Below are 19753 nucleotides of genomic sequence, written 5' to 3' on the forward strand. Positions count from 1 at the left end.
AACTCATTAGTCATTTCATAAAAGTGAAAAAGTCATTTGCTGGACTGTTTATTTTCACAACATTCCATCTTAAAATACCAAGGGTGATATTTTTAAGAAATACATTCAAAAATTGATATCAACTCACTGCCTCACCACAGAAAATAACAGTTAAAATATTTTCAAAATATCTTAAAAATGGCAACCTCAATGTGGAAAAGCCAAAGAGTTAAGAAATTGTTGCCACCGTAAAAACTGCATGATAAGCTACCAAATATATCGTAGAACTGGAAAATAGTTTTTAAAAGTTACCTTTAAGTTAAAACACCAAAAAACTATTAAAAAGAGTTTCATGAAAATATATTACTTATAGAATAAAAAGTTATGTTATGTTAACATTGATGCCTATGAATTCAGTCAGGGAAAGTCACTGCAACAACTACTGAAATCTGCTTTTATTAAGTGAAAGAGCTTTTAGGAATGTTAAAATGTTTAAGAAAAAAGAACATTTTAATATTGTAATAATTAAAAGTAAAGAATTGACATTTAGTCAGTCTTTACAGCATCAAGTACTCTTTGAAATACAGTGCTCTCCAGAAGGCAATTTAAAACTCCAAAGGGAATGGACATTTATGTGCGAGTCAAAACAAATAAGCATACACAGGTAATAAACTCACCCACTACTGATTTGCTCATTCAAAGAGCAATTTTTTTTTGTGAAGTGAAATGGGCTACAGCTTATCTAAGTTAAGAGGGAAAAACTGATTTTACAGTAGCATACAGTACCTGTAACATCTTCGGGATCTGTTACAACAATGTGTGCATTTAACTCCTGTAACTTATGATGCAAATCTTCTAACTTCTTATTTGATTTTTTCAAAATGTTGTCCACATATGCCAAGTTTTTTTTATCCGTTGTGACCTTCCTGAGGTTTTCAGCTCCTTCCTTGATTTTAAGTTCCTTCCTTATTTCTCGTTTGATTTGGTCCTTTATTTCATCCAGCTTCTGCTGTACCATTGTATCTGAAAAGTCCAACTTTTGGCCAGTGCTCACATTCTCAGAGACTAGAAGACTTCTGGCATCCCCCTAGAAAGAAAAACAATAATATGACTACCAGAAACATGATTTCCTGATGATGCATGCTACATGACTAAAACCACTGGGCTTTAAACCTCAGTATATTAAAAGCTCACTTGGTAAGACCATTTACTAACCACAGGTCTACACTCATGCTGTTCTAAAGCTGCAAGCTCACAGGACATTACATGCTAACTGAAGTTAGGTTTCACAACAGATTTATTTTAAATTTAGTGACATCTTTATTATGCCTATTTCTAGCAGCAAGAGATTTAAATACTTCTGAATTTGTCATGCCTGCCTGCCAGGCAGTTATACACCTCAGGTCTAGTGACCCACATTTGTGGGTTTTAATAGAACAAATGGGTATAGGAAATATGACTTAATTCTTACAATTATTAACTACAATTTTTTTTTTTATACATTCGCTAGAAGTTCAGTAATTACTCCTTCTGAAGAGCGTAAAAAAAGTTTAAAAAAACCCACAAAACTTAGTGATGCTTTCAAATGTTTAAAGCAATACTGGCATCTTTATAGATGGGTATATTCTTCAAGATGTTACTGGAGAATACTTTTTGAGAAGGCTTTACTTGAAGGATTTAAAAAGTGAATCTGTCTTATTTGCTTTGTGCAGGGAAGCTTGGCTGAAGTGAAAAACACACCTTTTTTTGTGATGATGAGTAGGAGTTGCTGTAGTAAGGGAGCAGGGGGTGAGAGTCTTCGAACCACCAGTACTGACGAGGTCACACTTGTGTGACCTTACGTATCACACAAGTAAGAGCACGAAGGGAATGTACTTGCATTTTACCAATGTAGGTTCTATAACAATTGAATATGCAATAATTCTTTGTTCATGTCTTCTTATATAGGGACCCTATACAATAAATAGACAGTAGCTCCCAGTTAAGGATACTTAGCTAGAGCTAAGTGAATAAAGATCAAAGAATGGTTCTCCTGAACTCAGAATCTGATCTCATCTTAATTCAGGACACACTTAGTGAATGGATGGTCTGAGCTGTAAGTAGCTACCTGAAAGAGCAAAGATACAGTAAGTTTTCTTAAATGTAATTAAGAGATTGGCTAGACTTTGTAGTTATTTGGGAAGATAGCGAGGTATTTGAAGGGATGATTAAAAATATGAAAGTTTTGGGTGCAAGATTAGTTGTCATGGCTATTTGCTTCTGGAAACACAAAGATGACAAAAACACTTGGGAAAGAGTTCAGGGTGCAAAGCATCATGCTAAAAAACACTGTATTAAGGTCCCAGAAAAGGGGACCTGTAGACATAGTCTACAATAAGTTGGTTTTTATTGACTCAGACCAGAGAAACCCCTCTCTTTCTGCAGAAGAAAGAATTATGAAATAAAGGTCACCAATCTGAATTTGGATCAACATACAAATGTATTCAGTAACTTCAAGTTATGGTTTATTCAATTTCAAAAAAGTGTGAAAGCTTTGCAATTCTAATTCTGATTAGCTGTAATAAGGAATTCCCTACTGTTCTGAGCTATGTGCTCTTTGGTTTGTTTTTTTAAGAATGGTGGGAACTGAGGGTCATGAAGGTTGTGCCTGTACCATGCATGCCCTACAGATAATGCTGGTCAAAATATGTTCCTCTGTGTACATTCCACTGATACTGCCTTCTATAAGCACGATTCAATCTACTAATCCTCAAGTATAATTTTTACAAGTTCACTAAATTATTTTTAAAGCCTGTTACTAAATTATTTCTACCCATAGCTGCCACTTTTAGTAAAATAATTTCAGTGTAAAAAAAAAAAACCCTTAAAAGTAGTTAAAATCACCACCTTGCCACAAAGTTTGTCTGTTAGGGAAAGAGACAGACAATAAGCAAGCAATTTAGAAATGACAAATTGAGTACGGAATACAAAGGGAAAAGTCATGCAAATTTATACTTAAAGCGCACTTGTGATTCCGTAAGTACATTTCTATTAGTGAAGATTAAAATAAAAATTATGAATATGTACAAAGGCTATTAATAGTTCTACTGGTAAATACATCATACTGCTTCCATATATAGGCACATAAGGAATCAACATTTGATTTTTATTTAGCTTTTTTTTTTTTTTAAAGAATAATCAGTAGTGACCAATGACTAGTAAAAAGGCTCATGTCAATAATGAAGGAATCCAACCACTGCCTGTCAAGTGATCCATGTTGAGGAAACAACTGAAAATAAGTTTATATAGTAATTGCATAACAAACTACTTGCTGGTGTTTAGGTAATGAGTATATCCAAATTAGATTCTGATCTTTGACTTCCCTGTTTGCTCTGATGCATAGAAGTTTAAGGAAGTTAAAAAAAACAGCTTAAAGATTGGCATACAAATATTTCTTTTTTTAAAAAAAGAGATCAAAACAGTGTTTGTAAATAAAAAGCACATTTTTTAAACCATAGTAATTTGTACTTGCTCTGCAAGCATTCTAGAATTTGTCCTCCACTTCTTTCAAAGCATGATATCCTATCTTTCAAAATTCACAGGTGAAAGACAAATGTTAAAAAAGACCCCACGACACCCTTTATTCTATAATAGCACCTAAAGCATGCTAAAAGAATGTATGCTTCCTAAACTAGAACAATATAATTAAAACATAAATAATTTAGAAATATTCTAGACTAGGGTTTCCCAAAGAGACTTTAGTTAATTGTTTATCTATCAATAAAGTATTTTGTTACAGGTGAGGTTTTTATCTCTTTCCTAGCCCAACATCCCACCTGTTACAGTGATGTTATGTCCTTCCATAAACAGGTCTTTGGTGCCTCTGTTCCAGACATAGTGTCTCTAACAAGTCTCCAATTAAAATACATTAATCTTCATAATCATTAGCAGTTTGCATTCCAAATTTCCAGTAATTAAGTTTAACCTCTCCTCAGTTTGAGCCATCTCAGCAGAACTTCTCTAGACTGAGGAGTTTCAGGGTACAGTCTCCTTTCACAGCCTCCTCCCAAGGCAGCCAAGAGCTCCAGAGTGTGCCTGCCCGCTACCACTGCTGCCTGCTCACGCTGCCGATGCTGTCAAGGATTCAGCTTTTCGGCAGCGTATATGCTGTCACACAGGACAAGAACAAACAAGGTAAGAAGGCTGTAGTGCACAAATAACTTCCATGAGAACTCTCGTGTAAGCAGGTCCAACTCCCCAAGCCTTCCCTCGACCACTTGTTCCCATCTGTGCTCTAAACCGTATGTACGCAAGTATCCAGAACTAGCCAAAATGAATCACTGAACTGATCTGAATCAGTAACAACCCTGCAACTAAACACTAACTAATCAGTCTTATTCATTACAGAAATCCATCTTTTGTGTTGCTAAAAAATAATATGGTGGTATCATCTAACAAGTTTTTTTTTTTTAATTAAAGAAATGCAGATCTTACTGAGATTTCTGTCCACAAAAATTAAAGTAAAAAAAGACATTCATAACAAGTGCTGACTCTGTAACACCAACATTTAACAAGCTTCTTGAACCAAGGCAATTTATTCTGACATTACAAAACAGCTATTTTCTGAGAAACTAAGTATTTAGACACACCTGCACACACACAAGAACACTGAGACCCAGTTCAAGAAGCCTGCTATACTAGAACTGACTCTAAACTTAAGGGCAATACTACAAGAAAACCCTAAGAACCACCACAGAGGACACTCCTGCTTCTTGTCAACCAGAGTTAACAACACTTTTGAACTACAAGCATCCTGTCACCTGGTGACCTAGACACCTCACCTGGCAGGAAGGTCACAGGCACAGCCAGCCTCCAAAGGGGGTGGCCATGCAGCCGGGGACACGAAGCTGCCTGCGATGGCTGAGCAGCAGAGCATTCTGCGAGCACAGGGGCTCTTCTGCTGCGATGTGCCTTGCTGCCAGGGTGCAACGAGGGCAAGACAACCTTGTGCTGGAGGGATGCTGGTGCTGATATCTCCATTTTCAAATGGGAGGTTGCTGAGGCTATCAAGATGGCCACAACTCCTAATAGCTGATCAAGAGACAGGTGCTAGGGATTTCTCTGTTTTTAAGAAAAGCATCTCCAAAACCCCAAGCTCAAACACTGTTTATTTCTAAGCTGAGTAATGACTTAAAACACAGGATATTCCAGCTTTATTTGATGGTACTTGCCTTAACTTATAATAAGTCTCGGAGCAGAATTTGGTTTCAAAAAATTCTCTTCTCCTTTTGGATGAACTCCCTACTAGGCTGAGCCTCCCATCTGTTAGGGCAAAGGTGTTCATTCCCTCAGCCTGAAGACTAAACATTCCCAAGGAGAACAGGTGGAGGCAGGGGGCAGTTTCTTGAACCACTTCCTTTCCTTTGCACTGTTCAAGTAGACAGCGCAAAGACAGCAGAAATCATCCACATTATCCATGCCAAGAAGTCATCAATAGATTTTACACAGCCACTTCCTTCACTCTCCCTTCCAGAATCATTTAACATAAAACATGTTAAGAGTGGAAATGCTCTGAATTAAATCATGACTAAACCACTCTTGCTGGCAGAAGAGAGAACAGGTCCCACTGCTTTAAAATCTAATTAAGATGAAAGGTGGCACAGCCAATTATCGATTTTCCTTTTTAAATTCTGGTTTTCCTTTTTAAATTCTGGTAGAGTGTCTTGATTGCTGGTTAGAAGAGAGGAGCCATCCTTTGCTGTGCATCTCAGGAGTGGAGCACTGGCATGGTGCCTTGGTGCCCTTCTCTCTCTTGCGACGCACCAGACTGTGGGCAACCTCGTCCTTAGCACCAGCAAAGGGCAGCAGCCCTCGGTGTTGCTTCTAACAATCTGCTCCTGGGCATGGAGGAAAGCAATTAGAGGCAGTGATGCATACTTCTCCGCAATAGGAAAATACATGTTTATGAGCCAGACTGGGGATTTCTGAAACTTTTTAGCATGTAGTGAAACAGAAGTTGTATTTAATACTATAAACTCTCAAGGACCACAAATTAGATACTATGGCTTTAAAAAAAAATTATATGTAGGAAACCACATATATAGCTATCCTACTGCAATGGCCTAATGACTCAACCTCATTTTGATTGCTGGCTCAAAGACTATCTATTTATACAGATGAATTCAAGATGCCAGCCTTCAATTTCTGCACTCCAAGGAAGTGTTTTAAGTATAGTTGCGGAAAGTAATGGGTAGTGGTCTGCATATGTCTTTTTAATAGAGTCTACTCTGGCTGATGTGGTGGAAGAGACCAGTGATGTTGTTTATGAAAACCCATCAAGACCTTGAGCTTTTTCTCAAATCAATTCTGAACCAAAGAGAGAATCAGTTTGGCAAGGCACCAGACTCAATTTACCAGCAAAACTCCCATTTAGAAATAAAACATCTGAATTACTAAAAGATAGAAACTTGATGCTGCTGAATAGAGGTGATTGCTGTGAAGCTGAATATATCAGGGAATCTGCTTCAATTGTGTGTACTGAACCACTTTCAATTTAAAGTGAGATTCTCAAATTGCCATCTCCTAGAAGAAAGTTAACCCTAAAATCCTGCGGCATTAGTAAATGCCAAAGACCCACTCCTCACAGCACAGTATAGCATGCTGTGTTATCCAGTGTACTCACCCTAAAGAATATGGGCTAGGATAAGAATTCAGATTGCTAAATTTTGGTAGAAGTTCTTACAGAAATACAAGTGGAGCCTTAAACTACAACATGCTTCACAGCTAATGAGAACTTAGTTTTTACAGTATTATTTAGGCTTCATATTGAAGTGCAGCTAGCATGCATTCAACCTGCCTTTAGAAAAAGAAGGCCATATCAAAACCTCAGAGTAAAACTGTATATATTTTTCCTAAAAGTATTACCATTCATTTTCACATTCTCTTGAATTTCAGAAGCCATTTTATTGTCTATTGAAACAATAAGAAAACCTGTTTAACAAGTATTTATCTTTAATAGTCAAATAAAATGCCTGGCTATTTAATAAAAGCCTATTTATTTTAAATAGAAAAAAAATGATTTTCATTTCATATACAATTTAAACAAGTACCATTATCCAGAAAGACAAAAAGTTCATTCATTATTTCATTTCATTTTGAAAAGCTAGAAAATGAGATTTGGAGCACTTAGGTCTCTCAGTATAATTTCCTGAATAAACTTTTCAGTTAGGAAAAAGCTGTTTTTCTGAGGTAACTGCCAAGGTCCCTGAAGTTCTCTGTAGTAATTCCTGAAACTACAGTAGTCTTTGATTTTAAGAACGATGTTAATCAATTGCAAACTTCCCTCCCCCCGAAGTCATTCATAAAACCAGATGTGACTGCTTGTCTGGATTACTGGAACTACATGGACTATTTCCTCTTGCCCAGAAGCAAATGTGACTGTGGTCAAGATCTCAGCACTCACCCAATGTCAAGAACAAAAAAAACTTGAAGGCTTAATAGATTTTGGCATTAGTTTGCTGTAGTAACATGTTGCAAATCAGGATTTAAATTTAATCCAAGTCACAGCTCTCTTCTTTGTAACAAGAGGCTGTTTAAGGTACAAATAACCATAATGCATTATACGTGGATAAATTCAGCTAGGACTCTGATTAAAATGCAATTCTTGTATGTTTACAGTGAGTGCCTGGCTGCATCTATAAGATTATATAATTATAGCAGCTCCTGATGGCTTTAGACTAGGAGAAGGATCTGCCAGAGAGACTTGCAAAGACAGACACCATTAAAAGAATCTCCATCATCCCTTTCTCATGATGGTGAGGACCCAAAGGAGGCCATGGCACAGCCCAGACAACAAGCACCTGAATCTGAAATCAGCAGATGGCTGCAGTATTCAAGAAGCTTCACTGGATACTCTGACAACTGATACGTTACAGACACTTCTGCAGCTTCTGAAGTTTTATATGTAACTTAAAAGTTCCTACTCCCAATCAAAAAAGTTCCAGCTAAGGCCAGCAAAGTGGAAACAAATCTTACCCTGTCTAGTTTCACATGTTCCAAAGAAACAGCACAAACTTTTGTTACAAGGAATGTGGCTTGATGTCACAGCTTTTATTACATGTGCCCAGGAACAAGAGCAACATATAAAATTAAGCCGATAGTAATGTCACTCCTCCATTCTGTTACCAGACCTTGCTGTCTTAAAAATAAGAAGCTAAATTAAAAGTAAGTGCATGTGAAATACCAATATCAATAGCACTACAGTAACTGAGAAAGTATAACAAGATAAAGTAAAATAGATTTCTGAAGAAAACTGCATTTTATATAATTTTCAAGCAGACCACACGCACAACAGTAGAAGTTCTATTAAATGCCAAACTATAAACTAGTTCTTTCAACATACACGGAACAAGATTTTATGAACTGTTAATACCATACCGTTTGCTGGAAGTATCCCCAATAATGATGCATCATAGAAGTTGTGCCCAGAAGACAAAAGTAATTCCCCCTAGAATGCAGCCCCACCTAGATGCATACAGCAGAAAAACTAAAATTAAATAATTTCTCATCTAATCTGTTTAACATAATAGCACATATTCATCATTTGATAACATCCCATACTCCCATTTAAAGGGTGGAGAAAAATAGATGGATTAAATGACAGTTTGATAAATGAAAGAGAAGCAAGTTCAAAGAAGCACAATGTATTTCAGGAAGAGAAGTTCCTTAGTCACAGATTCTGAAATAGAGCTGAATACTTAGTATATTGACTGGACAGCAAAACTGGGCATGCATATGCATTGCATCTCCTACAGCCAACAAATGCATTCCACGCACAGACAGAATTTTGAATTTTCAAAGTTTAATATGGAAAATTTAGTCTCCTGAGACATTGTGAAAAAAATCTGAAGATCCTGTTTCAGAGGTCTTACAATAATTGAGGAGTGGTAAATGGCAGAAAAATTAATATCTTTGATAAATAATATCTCTTTTCACTTAGAGAAAAACCTTAATTTTTCATTTTCAACTGATAGTAAAAATAAGCATTGAAAGGGTTTGTTTTTCTCATGCATACTTTCAAGTGAACATGGAGTGATCGCTTTCTTCATGACAACATATGCCATTTTCTATACCCTGTAAAGATATAAACAACTTCATCCTAACGTCTTAGAATTTTATTAGATACATACAGTATCTACATTTAAAATAAAGAATATATTTAATATTCTTCCTGAACAAATATTATATATTGAAACATGGTATCCATTTCCTTTAGAAATGGATACATTCAGTTTGAATTACTTCAGGATGAAATCAAGTTATCTGAGAAACTTACCAGCAAATTCATCTCAGTCTTCCTTCACTGACTTCCCTGTAGTTACACTAAGCTTAAGTTTGGTGTAAGCAGTTGTTTTACTGCTCTGAAACACCTAAAGTTCAAGTATAATTTACTGAAGAAACAGGACTATAAGATGTAATATTTTAATGAACTTAGCAATGCTTAGAGGCAAATGCTTCATAAAACTAATACAGAAGCTAGTAATCTGTCCAAAGACAACCACTCTTCCTCCTTCCCCAAATGAAGGTAACTAGTAATGTCACTGTTAAAGTAAACACCTAAGTTAAAGCATTCCTGCTGTTAAAGTTAATATAACTTTGTTTTATTTCATCCCAATATAAACGGCTTTTTTATATGAAATATTTATCTAATTTTGTCTAACATCCAGAGCAGACTAATAATATGAATATAGCTCAAGATATTGGGAAGAGTTAATGATACTGCATTATCCAAGATATAGGATATGATATTTTATTTGGCAGATGAGATTTTCAAAGGTAAAAAGGTCAGTCAATAGACATGCATCACACAATCACGCCTTATGACTTTGATAACTTTGCAAATATAACGCACATGGTACAAAGGTTAGTTTGTTGGGTATGCCTATAAAATATACTTACCTTAATGCAAAGTTAACATCACAACTATAAATTTTCAATAGCTGCAACGTTAACATTAATTAAGTATGCATACTTAATTTCTGCTTGTAAAGAAGTCTTAATCATTGAGCAGAAACATCAAATTAGCACACCATAAAGCCCAAAGAACTCAAACCCCAATTAATACTGACTGATAAACTGGTCCATTGCCATTTGTAAAGGGGTTATCTTGTATTCTGTAAAAATGAATTGGATAATAGGCACTATAATCTAATTAATAGGTATTATCTAATTCAGTATTAACAAAGTGAGCATTCTGCCCATCCGCACATTACCGTATCAGCAATTACCACCTCCATAAGATGCAATCATAAGATGTCACACATTCTCACTAAGCTACAGGTGGGCAAGAATGCCTTATTACAAAAATGTCAGTACAATCTAGTGCTTTTCTCTGCAATTTCAGTGCAGAGTTTTAGTTCAAGTTTTAGTCAGTGAAATGACATAAGAAATCCTCAGCTAGTAAACAGAAATTTCTCAGTAACGTGTGTGTGTGTCAGGATGCTGGTAAAGAACAATATACTAAGTTCCTTAATCTAGAAAGCATAAAAAAATCCCTGCATGTGAAGTTGTTTCTTGGATGGATAATTATTATTTGGGCAGGGGGTGGGGGGGGGTGTAGAGAAACTTGTTTCAGGCCATTCCAACTTTCAGCACAGACAACCGAGTCGTTAGTACATTTAACTTTACTATACTTTGGAGGAGCTATTTTTAGCCACTGCAAAACTAAAGGAAGAGCTGAAAGCCTACATTCCACTCTAATTAAGCCATCATGTTTAGCAGCCAACTATTTTGTGCATTATAAATGCAGCAATACATATCAGAGATAATACTACCATCTGTTTTATAAGGCAACAGGCCAAGTGGCTAAACACTAAATCTTGGTGAAGGAACCAGATTTTTTTTTTTTTTTTTTTTTTTTTTGCTTTCTAGGACTGTGTAACAGTATTTTCACCACAGCCTCTGGGTTCCTCAGTTTGGTAGTTGAAATGGTGTTCTTGCACACACTAGTTACAGAAAAAGAATATATGCTTACATTTATGTAGAGGCATTGTGCTGATACACACCGAGTTTGAGGACTCTTTCTGTAGTTTTCAGAACTACTGAAAACTACTTAAATTCAGCATCTGTAGTTTTGATTAGACCTGATGTTACTTAGAGAAAGCTCACACCCTACACTCCAACCAGCTGGAAAAGCTCCAGCTGTTATCATCTCCAGTAGCAAAAAAAGATGGAAAAAACCTTCTTAAATCCTTTTGTCATCTGTACAGGTGGTCAGCAGCACTTTCTGGTATCGTGGACAGTATTGCCACACCCCAAATGCCATTTGCCAAGATGCAGACATCTCATTCCATGCCTTTCCAGTAAGGGTTTATGGATGAACACAGAGTTATTTATAGAACCATTACTTCACATCCCCACTTGTCCAAGACTTTTACAGAGCATCACTAATATATGTGGTGATACATTTGGATAGTATTTTTGTAATCCTTCTTTCTTTGACCCTTAAGATATGGTAGGAAATTTCTTTCTCACTAACTCCTAATCTCCTTTTTCTATGCAAGAAGCCCCTACGCATTAGAATAGTCATGAAGAAACAGGCACCTGTCTTAACCCACAACATTAACCCCCCTGCCTCCCCCACGCTCTGACTCAACAGCTTTACATGTAACAGCAATGAAGAGGAGTTGGAAGATTTCACTTACAGATTAAGTGGACTACAAAGAATTCTTAATAATACACTTACACTTCAAAATACAAAGCTGCTTAGGGATTTTGTTTTTAAACTTTGTTTTCTTTAATTTTTAGGAGCCTTGATCTCATTCTCACCTATAGTACAATAATCCAAATCTACCTGCTTATTCTCCAGAATGAAGGCCTAACATTTATATGAATGTTGACAGACAGAAGCATTGGAAAGAAGTTCAGGATATTTAACCTAAGGACATCTTAATGATCATTTAAGAGATTTTATTCTGTGCATTCAGTCCCCATAGCATCTCTCAGCTAAGCTGTTTCCCATTTTGCTTTTAGGCTTTTGTAGGATTCTCTTCCATCTAGCTCCTGTTACCATCTCTGCCTCAATATCAGCTAAATTAAAAATGGGAAGCATCAGTTTCCAAGTAACCAATGCACCAATGAGACCTGTAACATAACAGCCCTACAACAGCACAAAACAAAGCAACAGCTTTTACTTCCATCATGTATACATGTGCCTATTAAATTAAATATTACTGAATATGCAATAAAATTAAGTTTAAACAACAATGGCAAAAAGCTTTGACTTTATAATTCTTACTATCTAATGCAGTTATATGTTGCTCCTTATACTACTGAATATTCAGAAAGCCATGATGAAGCATGCTTGTTAGTGATCTCAGTGTACTTCCTTTTCCAGAGCGGATAATATTATACATATATTTTATTCATTTTCCAGCATCAGTCATGTGAATGGAATATTGAACAACAGACAACCTCTTTCTGCCCTTAAATTGATCCATTTGTTACATCAAAAGCCTTATCCTATTTTATAGGGCATATATACGCATCAGTTTTCACATGCCTTTTAAAAGTGTTATAGAAGTTTTGCCAAATTCCAGTTTAACTGATTTTGATATGCTCATAATTTTCAAAGCCATTCTTCAAGGCTAGAAGTTTTCTACTTCATTCCAGTTCAGAAGTATTTTAGTAAAAGATCTGAAAAAAACTCCAGTTAGTCATCCAAACTGCAATGTGAAAAATGTTAAACAGAAGTAGAATATTCTGCTTATTAATAACCAAGAGCTGCATAAAAATACTCTAGATACGACATTCAGTAAAACCTTCATGAGGAAGTCCTATAAGTTAATGGAAGAAATTACTACAATCAGAAGCTATTTATGGTTGAAGTTTAACCTGTTGCATTCCTAAGAATATCTCCAGTGTATTCCTCTGTAATGAGCTACCTAATCTAAAGCATGTCATCTTTAGGAGATAAAAATATACAAATCAACTTTTGACTGAAAAAAATACCAGCATGAAGACAGGATCAACTTCTGTTCTGTTAACCAGAGCAGCATATTCTGACACACAAACTTAAAAATGTGCTTTTAGGAAGTTGTCTGTACATATTTCCTAGCTGTATTTGAAAGAAGTGCAGGCCAAGGAGGAGGGAAGGGAGAGGAACCAAACAGCTACTGGTTAGCCAGGCATATATTAAGTATACGCACCTGCAAGTTGAGGCTTCTCAGGCATTCGAAAAAAGATGTCAAGGGGCTGTGAGTCACAGAAGAAAGAGGGGTATGGTCCCAATCTGGGTCTACACTGTCTTCCAAAATAAGATACTGCTTTTAGCTCAGGCTAACATCCCCCGCACTGTACACTTCCCTGATTTGTTTAAGCATTACTGGCTTTTCACACCTTCTCCAGCCTTGTCCCTAGAGAGGGTGCAACAAGCAGGCATTATTACAAGCATTTGGGGTACATCAATGCTTCCCTCCAGACACAGGTTCTCCCCATTTTCTGGGGGCATCAGAACCACGGCCATCCTCCCTTCCCCTTTTGCTAGCTGGCAGGGAGCAGATGCAATCTCTGCTCGTTCCCTGCATATGCCACCATAATACTTATTACTGTTGCAACCCAGATTTGCAGGAATTCCTAGCAGATATACTTGACTATGTACTAAGCTTCAAGCATATTCATTGCAATAAAGAAACACTTAAATACTTTGGGACAGTAGAGAACTTAAATTTATATAACAGTAGGAGAATTCATAAAAGGAATTAGAAACATCTGACATTTCAATATATAGGGTGAACAAAGTGTAAGACAAAAATAAGTGAAGGAAACATGTAGAAAATACTACATACTACGTGGAAATTAAGAGGAAAACAATTGAACTGTATAGCTGGAATATGCCTGTGAATACATGCAGGATACAGATGTAAGTAGTTCAGTTTTTAAAGTGTCTTTACTTGGACAATTTTATATACCTTAAATTGACAGTAAATTAAAGCAAATTCAACAGGAGCTTGGATGAAGTCAGACAAATGCTAAAGAAATCAAAATGTTACAAGTCCATAAATAGTAGCATTTTCTACAGAAAGAGTTACAAAAATGGAAGACCATCTGTAGGGCTTATACCTCCCTCACCTTTCTTTCATACCCAAGGTCATATGGCTCAAGAATCAAACTGGAGTTAAAGAAACCAATTCCCACATGCATGGCAGCTGCTGCCCTGACTACGCTATTGAGGTACTTCCCATCAAGAAGCAACATATCAAAAAACACAGTTTAATATTAGTGCTGGCTGCTAACCTGAAAAATAGAAAAATGATAGTGAATACTACTCAGACTCATTTTTTCTTCCTACATGTAAGAAATTGTAAGAACAATTTTTAAATCTATTAGAATTAGTTTAATTAAAGCATGAAAATACATTCACTCACTCTTGTACAAAGTTCTAGTACAGGTGAATACCAACTTCTAGAGAAAATGCCAGCTTTAAAGAACTAATGACTAGCAATCGTTTCTGTATCTTGGCACGTTCCACCAGGAGAGAGATTTCAAAAAAAAGGAGTTTACCCCCCCCCCCACCCCAACAAAGTTAAGACTGACAAGCACCATGTACTTTGCAACAGATATTCATTTTATATGAAAAGTACACATAAAAAAATGAGAAGAAAAAAGGGCAAACCTTAGATATTAAAGTGGCTCAGTTCAGATATGATCCCTTATCATATAACTTGAAAAAGATAGCCAGAAGCGATTACTTTTTTCTACCCCAAAGACTGAAAAATACTTGATTTGACTCAGACTAATTGGCATGAGAAAAGAACTAGAGAAAGACAGTAACAAACCCTGCAATAAGCTATTTCATTCTTATGTTACAAAGGACTGTATCTGTTTAAAATTTTGAAGTTTCACATTTTCACCTCTTCATGAGAGAAGAGGCTCAGGAAACAAACCCCAGAAGCTTGAAGAATATCATTAAATAATGGGTTAAGTTTCAATAACAAAATTTAAATAAACTGTCTTCCCAAGGATCTCTTAACTCCGATTATATAACTATCATCATCTGAGAATAATAACTTTTAACATCCAATCATTCTCAGCCTAAAACACCAGCTCCATATGAGCTTATTTATAAGCAATAAATAAACTCCAATATTGAGGAAAACATGCTTCCATTAAAGGAGATTGCAGAGTCCTAAATGGGCAGCAGTTCAAGAATGCTACGCTAGTGGAAGTACTGTAAATCGTACATGCCTGACTACTTTGCTGCTGCTGCCACTAACTTTAGAACATATTCTACAAAAAGTCATTGCTGATTTTAAACTGTTCTGTAGATGGGTAGTGTGCTTATTTTGGTACATTCAATATCAGTCTTTGAAACCCTGCCTTCAACCTGAGTGTCTTCAATAATCTTTTGCCAGAATCTACTTTGCTGTATTCTTTCTCCCCCAGCCCATTATGCCCAATTAGTTCCTCACGAACTCCAGACAAGTTGTCAGCAGCATATATCTTTACGAATTCAGAGGATAAAAACAAAAGACAAAAGTATGTTGTTAAGAAAAGATGACACTTATTTCTCATCTTTTCCCTGTAATTTTAGCCTACATGATTTGAAAAATAGGGAGATAATAATCCTGTCATGTCATGCATAGATCTATCTATAGATGAATCCTCCTCTTAGCACACTCTCACCTTCATTGTTTTGCAAAGTCTTCCCACATAAAAATAAACACATCAAGTAAAGTAATAGATGGTTTTATACATCATGCTTATAAAAGGTCATACGGTCAATTTGCATTTCTCCTACGTTCTCAAGGCAAGCTCTGGAAAGGTTTTGATTTATGTCACTTAAAAATCCAGGTGATAATATACATCACAATAATGCTACAGCAATTTAAACCTCACACCTAACAATCCAAGTGACGTGAACAGTTTAGATCATGAATTGATCATAACAGAGGCTACATTCCTCTTACTGTGGGGAAGAAATAAGAAAGGTAGCAGAAGAACAGAAGTAGGCAATTTTTTTCCATTTATCTATGGACTGGGGTAAAGTTTCATCTTCACACTTTACTGTAGAATAGGGAGCTTTAAACACTTGGAATCACCAAAAGTTCTCCTTGGTTATTCTAAAGGGAACGTTGCATCCCAACAGCACAAGAAAAAAGAAATCTCCCAAATTCTAACAGCTGAGTTATGAAGATAAACAAAGCCATAATTTGTCATTGGGTACAGGAAGGAAGAGAGAACCAATAATTGGGAAAACGACTTCAACACCATGAGAACGTTGAAAACATATAATCACTGTTACCTCAAAATTTGTTATTTCTGCACCATAGTTACTGCCATCTTTTCCCCCAAAGTTAGCCTAGTCCTCCGAGGCATGATATCAATCTTGTAAATATATTTCTCGGAGGACTTTGAATACTTTTATTTGAACTCACGTGGCCATTAAGAGATATTCTGTTATTGCAGATATTAAACTCAAATATTGAAGTGATTCACAGTTCTTGTACTATTCAGTAACTGATAAATATACTGAACTGTAACACCTCATACTAGCTCATACTCTTCATCTTCATTTTCTTTATGGACAGCAATGATATTATTTGAACAGTTAGCTCAGAGGAAAAATAAGTCTTAATTTGTTTATAGGGTGATTCAGTCCCAAATTTGGTCCCCAAACTTGAGCAAAGTTTTCTTTCAGTCCCAAATTTGGTCTCATCTACTTCTATTGTATACTCACTTTTTCTTCCACTTAGTTACAGAAATAACAAAGACTCAAGATTTTTCAAAACTAACTCTTGTCCCAAGCATGTAAAAAGGTTTAACATAAACCTCTGAAAGCTTAGCAAATAAAATTATGGTAATATCCCCGCATACACATAGTGTACTGCCACAAAACCTTACTTAACACTGTTTTCAACCTTTAACATCAAACTACATTTTCCATGCAGGATGTCCATAACAATCCTGTATTGTCAATGCTTTTTCAGACATGCAGGTTATTATATCACACACTACATATTGGGAGACCTGCTTGAAGGATGCAAAGCTAGAAAAGAATTGCCATAGAGAGTGCACAGACTTTTTGTGATCCATATATTCATCTGCAGCAAAATTTGACTTGCATGGTCCCTAACTCAAGCTAACATACCCTGAGAGTAAATCTCAGGCTGTAAACCAGCACTACAGGGTGGGGGGAAGGAGCTTGTTCCTGCCCCCAGACTATTCCCTGATGTATGCCAGCACAAACCTTTACATGGCCACACCAAGAACTGGATTGGGAAACAGATCTGGCTGAAAACTAATTCGGGGGGGGACGGGGGGGGACACCCCCAAGCAAAGCTAACAGTCTGTTCACTGTGTAGCTGCACAAATGCGCAGATGTAAAGCAACACAAGGGGGAATGAAGCGTAGGAACAGAAACTTTCTCTGCAGCAGAAGCAGCTGACAAAGTCTAACATGTTCTTTGAACAGCAGCCTCAAGTCAGTACTGCCAGTTAGGGTGTACAGTGTAGACAAACTAACAAGTACTTTTCATCCTAAATTTACATCACAGATCCACCTCGCATCTTGGTGATCTACAACAACAAAACAATCTGAAGGTACCCTCAGACAGTTTTCAAAATACATTTCTTAAAGTCCCTGATTTCAAAAGCAAACTGTAGTGCTGGGAATATACTAAACCATATTGTAAAAGTTATTTCCCATTTAACTAGAAAGTTCGCATTTGGGGCTTAAAAACAGCCCTGAAGAGCTTCATATTGTATATTTTTCTGCTTTCAGTCATCAACTCTCAATTTATGCTCAAAGCTTTCATGAAGATACATATATATATATCTCATTACACAATAGCTATACACCATTTATTTACAAGTCTATACTGAGTTATTTTTAAAAGATTCATTTTGAACTTCACTTGTAGCATATCAAAATAACTCTAATTATACTTTATATCAATAAGTGTTTCTTCATTAAATTTCTGGAGAATCTGAATTACGTTTTCTCCACTGTAGCACTTTGCATGTAAAGTGCATCTTTTCAAATGATTCCCAAACACAGTTTACACAGCTGTATCTGTTAAGTATTTTCTTTTCTCCTCTGGAGGAAAAGAAAAACAACTATACCTCAAAATGAAAACCTGACTATAAAGTGGATAGCTGACTATAAAGTGTGTTTACTTTTCCTACCTATGCACATTTACATACTCAGAGCATTACTGAAAATATTTGACCAAACACTATTTCTAAATCTGTTAAATAACAGTTGCACTTGCTTTTACTTCTTTCTCCTTTTAATAATCTATTTCAATAGTCTAATAAATTTGAGTATGCAGAAGGGATATTGCATATGAACTTACTATGTTTGTATACATGTATTATTTTTTAAATTTCAAAAAATCACTAATGTACAATAACTTTATTTAATCCTTTGAGTATTAACCTTTATGAGATATCAGGAAAAGTATATCAACCCTTACATTTTGAGCACTGAACAACATTCGCTGGGTTTAACGCCCAACACTAATTCAGAAGACTACTACTGCTGCTGCTTAGTTGATTTATAATTTGCATAAAGAGTTCTCCTTTCTGACCTGATCTGCTTGCAAGCATTTCTGTAATACTAACAGAGTCCCACACCATTGTTGTGTTTTATCCGAGAACTTCAACACAATACATCAGCACCCTTGGTACTGCAGACTTGGTTATTCCTTCTCATGGCTATAGATCTACCACCTTTTTTTTGTGATGCTAATAACAATTGTGGAAAGCTGGTGGAAGACTGTCCTCCTTGTTCTTTCCAACATAAATAAGAAAGCCATTGGTTCTGTTAATCTCATTTTCAGGTTAACATATTTTCAAGTTTAATAGTAATTTAAAATTCATAACCCCTGCTATGATGTTGTGGGAGAGCAAACTTTTGAAAAGCCTCATCAGAAACATCAGTTTGCTCCAGCACCTTATTGATGCTTAACATGGCAGCCCTGAAACAGTTATGTTTCCAATTCAAGCTCTCAGATCTGTACTTATTTAGAGAACAAGTCAGGAATTCTCTATCCTTTAAAAATCAACACATCTCCAGTGGAAGGAAATAATGCTTTAAGTTGTCCTCAAGACTTGGAGGCAGAAAAAGCTAATTTGGTCATGCCCACATTAAGGTTTCTACCAACATAGCCCAGTTTTCATATTTACTTAACTGGCCAGAGCCAGCTCTCTCAGGGTCCTGCCACACACTTGCAGTTTTTTATGGCCTTTTCCCCTGCACCCCTCTAGCCCCCCCAAGAGGGAAAAGTCTGCATATCTTTCATCTCATAGCCCATTCCTTCTCAGTTAATCATTTTCTATTCAGCATCAGTGACTTAATTCCCATTTCTCAGCAGTCTGTAACACCAGCCACCATGGCCCACAATACATAATAAAATGAACACCTCTGTGCTTCTTCCTAGAGTATCCCTCAATCCGTGGAAGGAGTTTAAGAACACCTACAAAACCACCTCTCAAACTCTCCTTTGAGCTATCCCTTGCCAAAATGCCCCCTACATGACCCAAGCAAGCAGCCAAGCTGCTGACCTTCTAGTCCTACTTCCTCCCCCAGTGCCTCCTCTTCTCACATTCATGTCCCTTATTTTGTTACATGGTTTCTTGCGTAAACTCTTTGAGGACAGAGACTCTTCTTTGTAAAAGAAAGCCTGGTGCAACAGGATCCTGACCCAGGATGAGGATTCCCAGGTACTACATTAGCAGAAACAATTGTTTATAGTAATAGAGGCCTTTAGTACAGATGCAGTTGTCCTAGCAAAACT

General features: G+C 36.4%; 1 protein-coding gene across 5 annotated transcripts in view; it reads right to left on the reverse strand.

The window, feature by feature from the left end:
* The window catches only part of PKN2 (protein kinase N2), a 58379-nt gene that overhangs the window by 32089 nt on the left and 6537 nt on the right, over nucleotides 1-19753 (reverse strand). For 3 of the 5 annotated variants that reach the window (XM_067300962.1, XM_067300965.1, XM_067300963.1), the window contains exon 2: nucleotides 766-1066. In XM_067300962.1, the coding sequence (XP_067157063.1) occupies nucleotides 766-1066 (301 nt within the window). Of the gene's footprint in view, nucleotides 1-765; nucleotides 1067-1719; nucleotides 1799-8394; nucleotides 8416-19753 lie in introns of those variants that run through there. The other 2 variants (XM_067300966.1, XM_067300964.1) reach the window with 2 other exon arrangements.

This window comes from Apteryx mantelli, chromosome 8 (assembly GCF_036417845.1).
Source record: "Apteryx mantelli isolate bAptMan1 chromosome 8, bAptMan1.hap1, whole genome shotgun sequence".
Lineage (NCBI taxonomy): Eukaryota > Metazoa > Chordata > Aves > Apterygiformes > Apterygidae > Apteryx > Apteryx mantelli.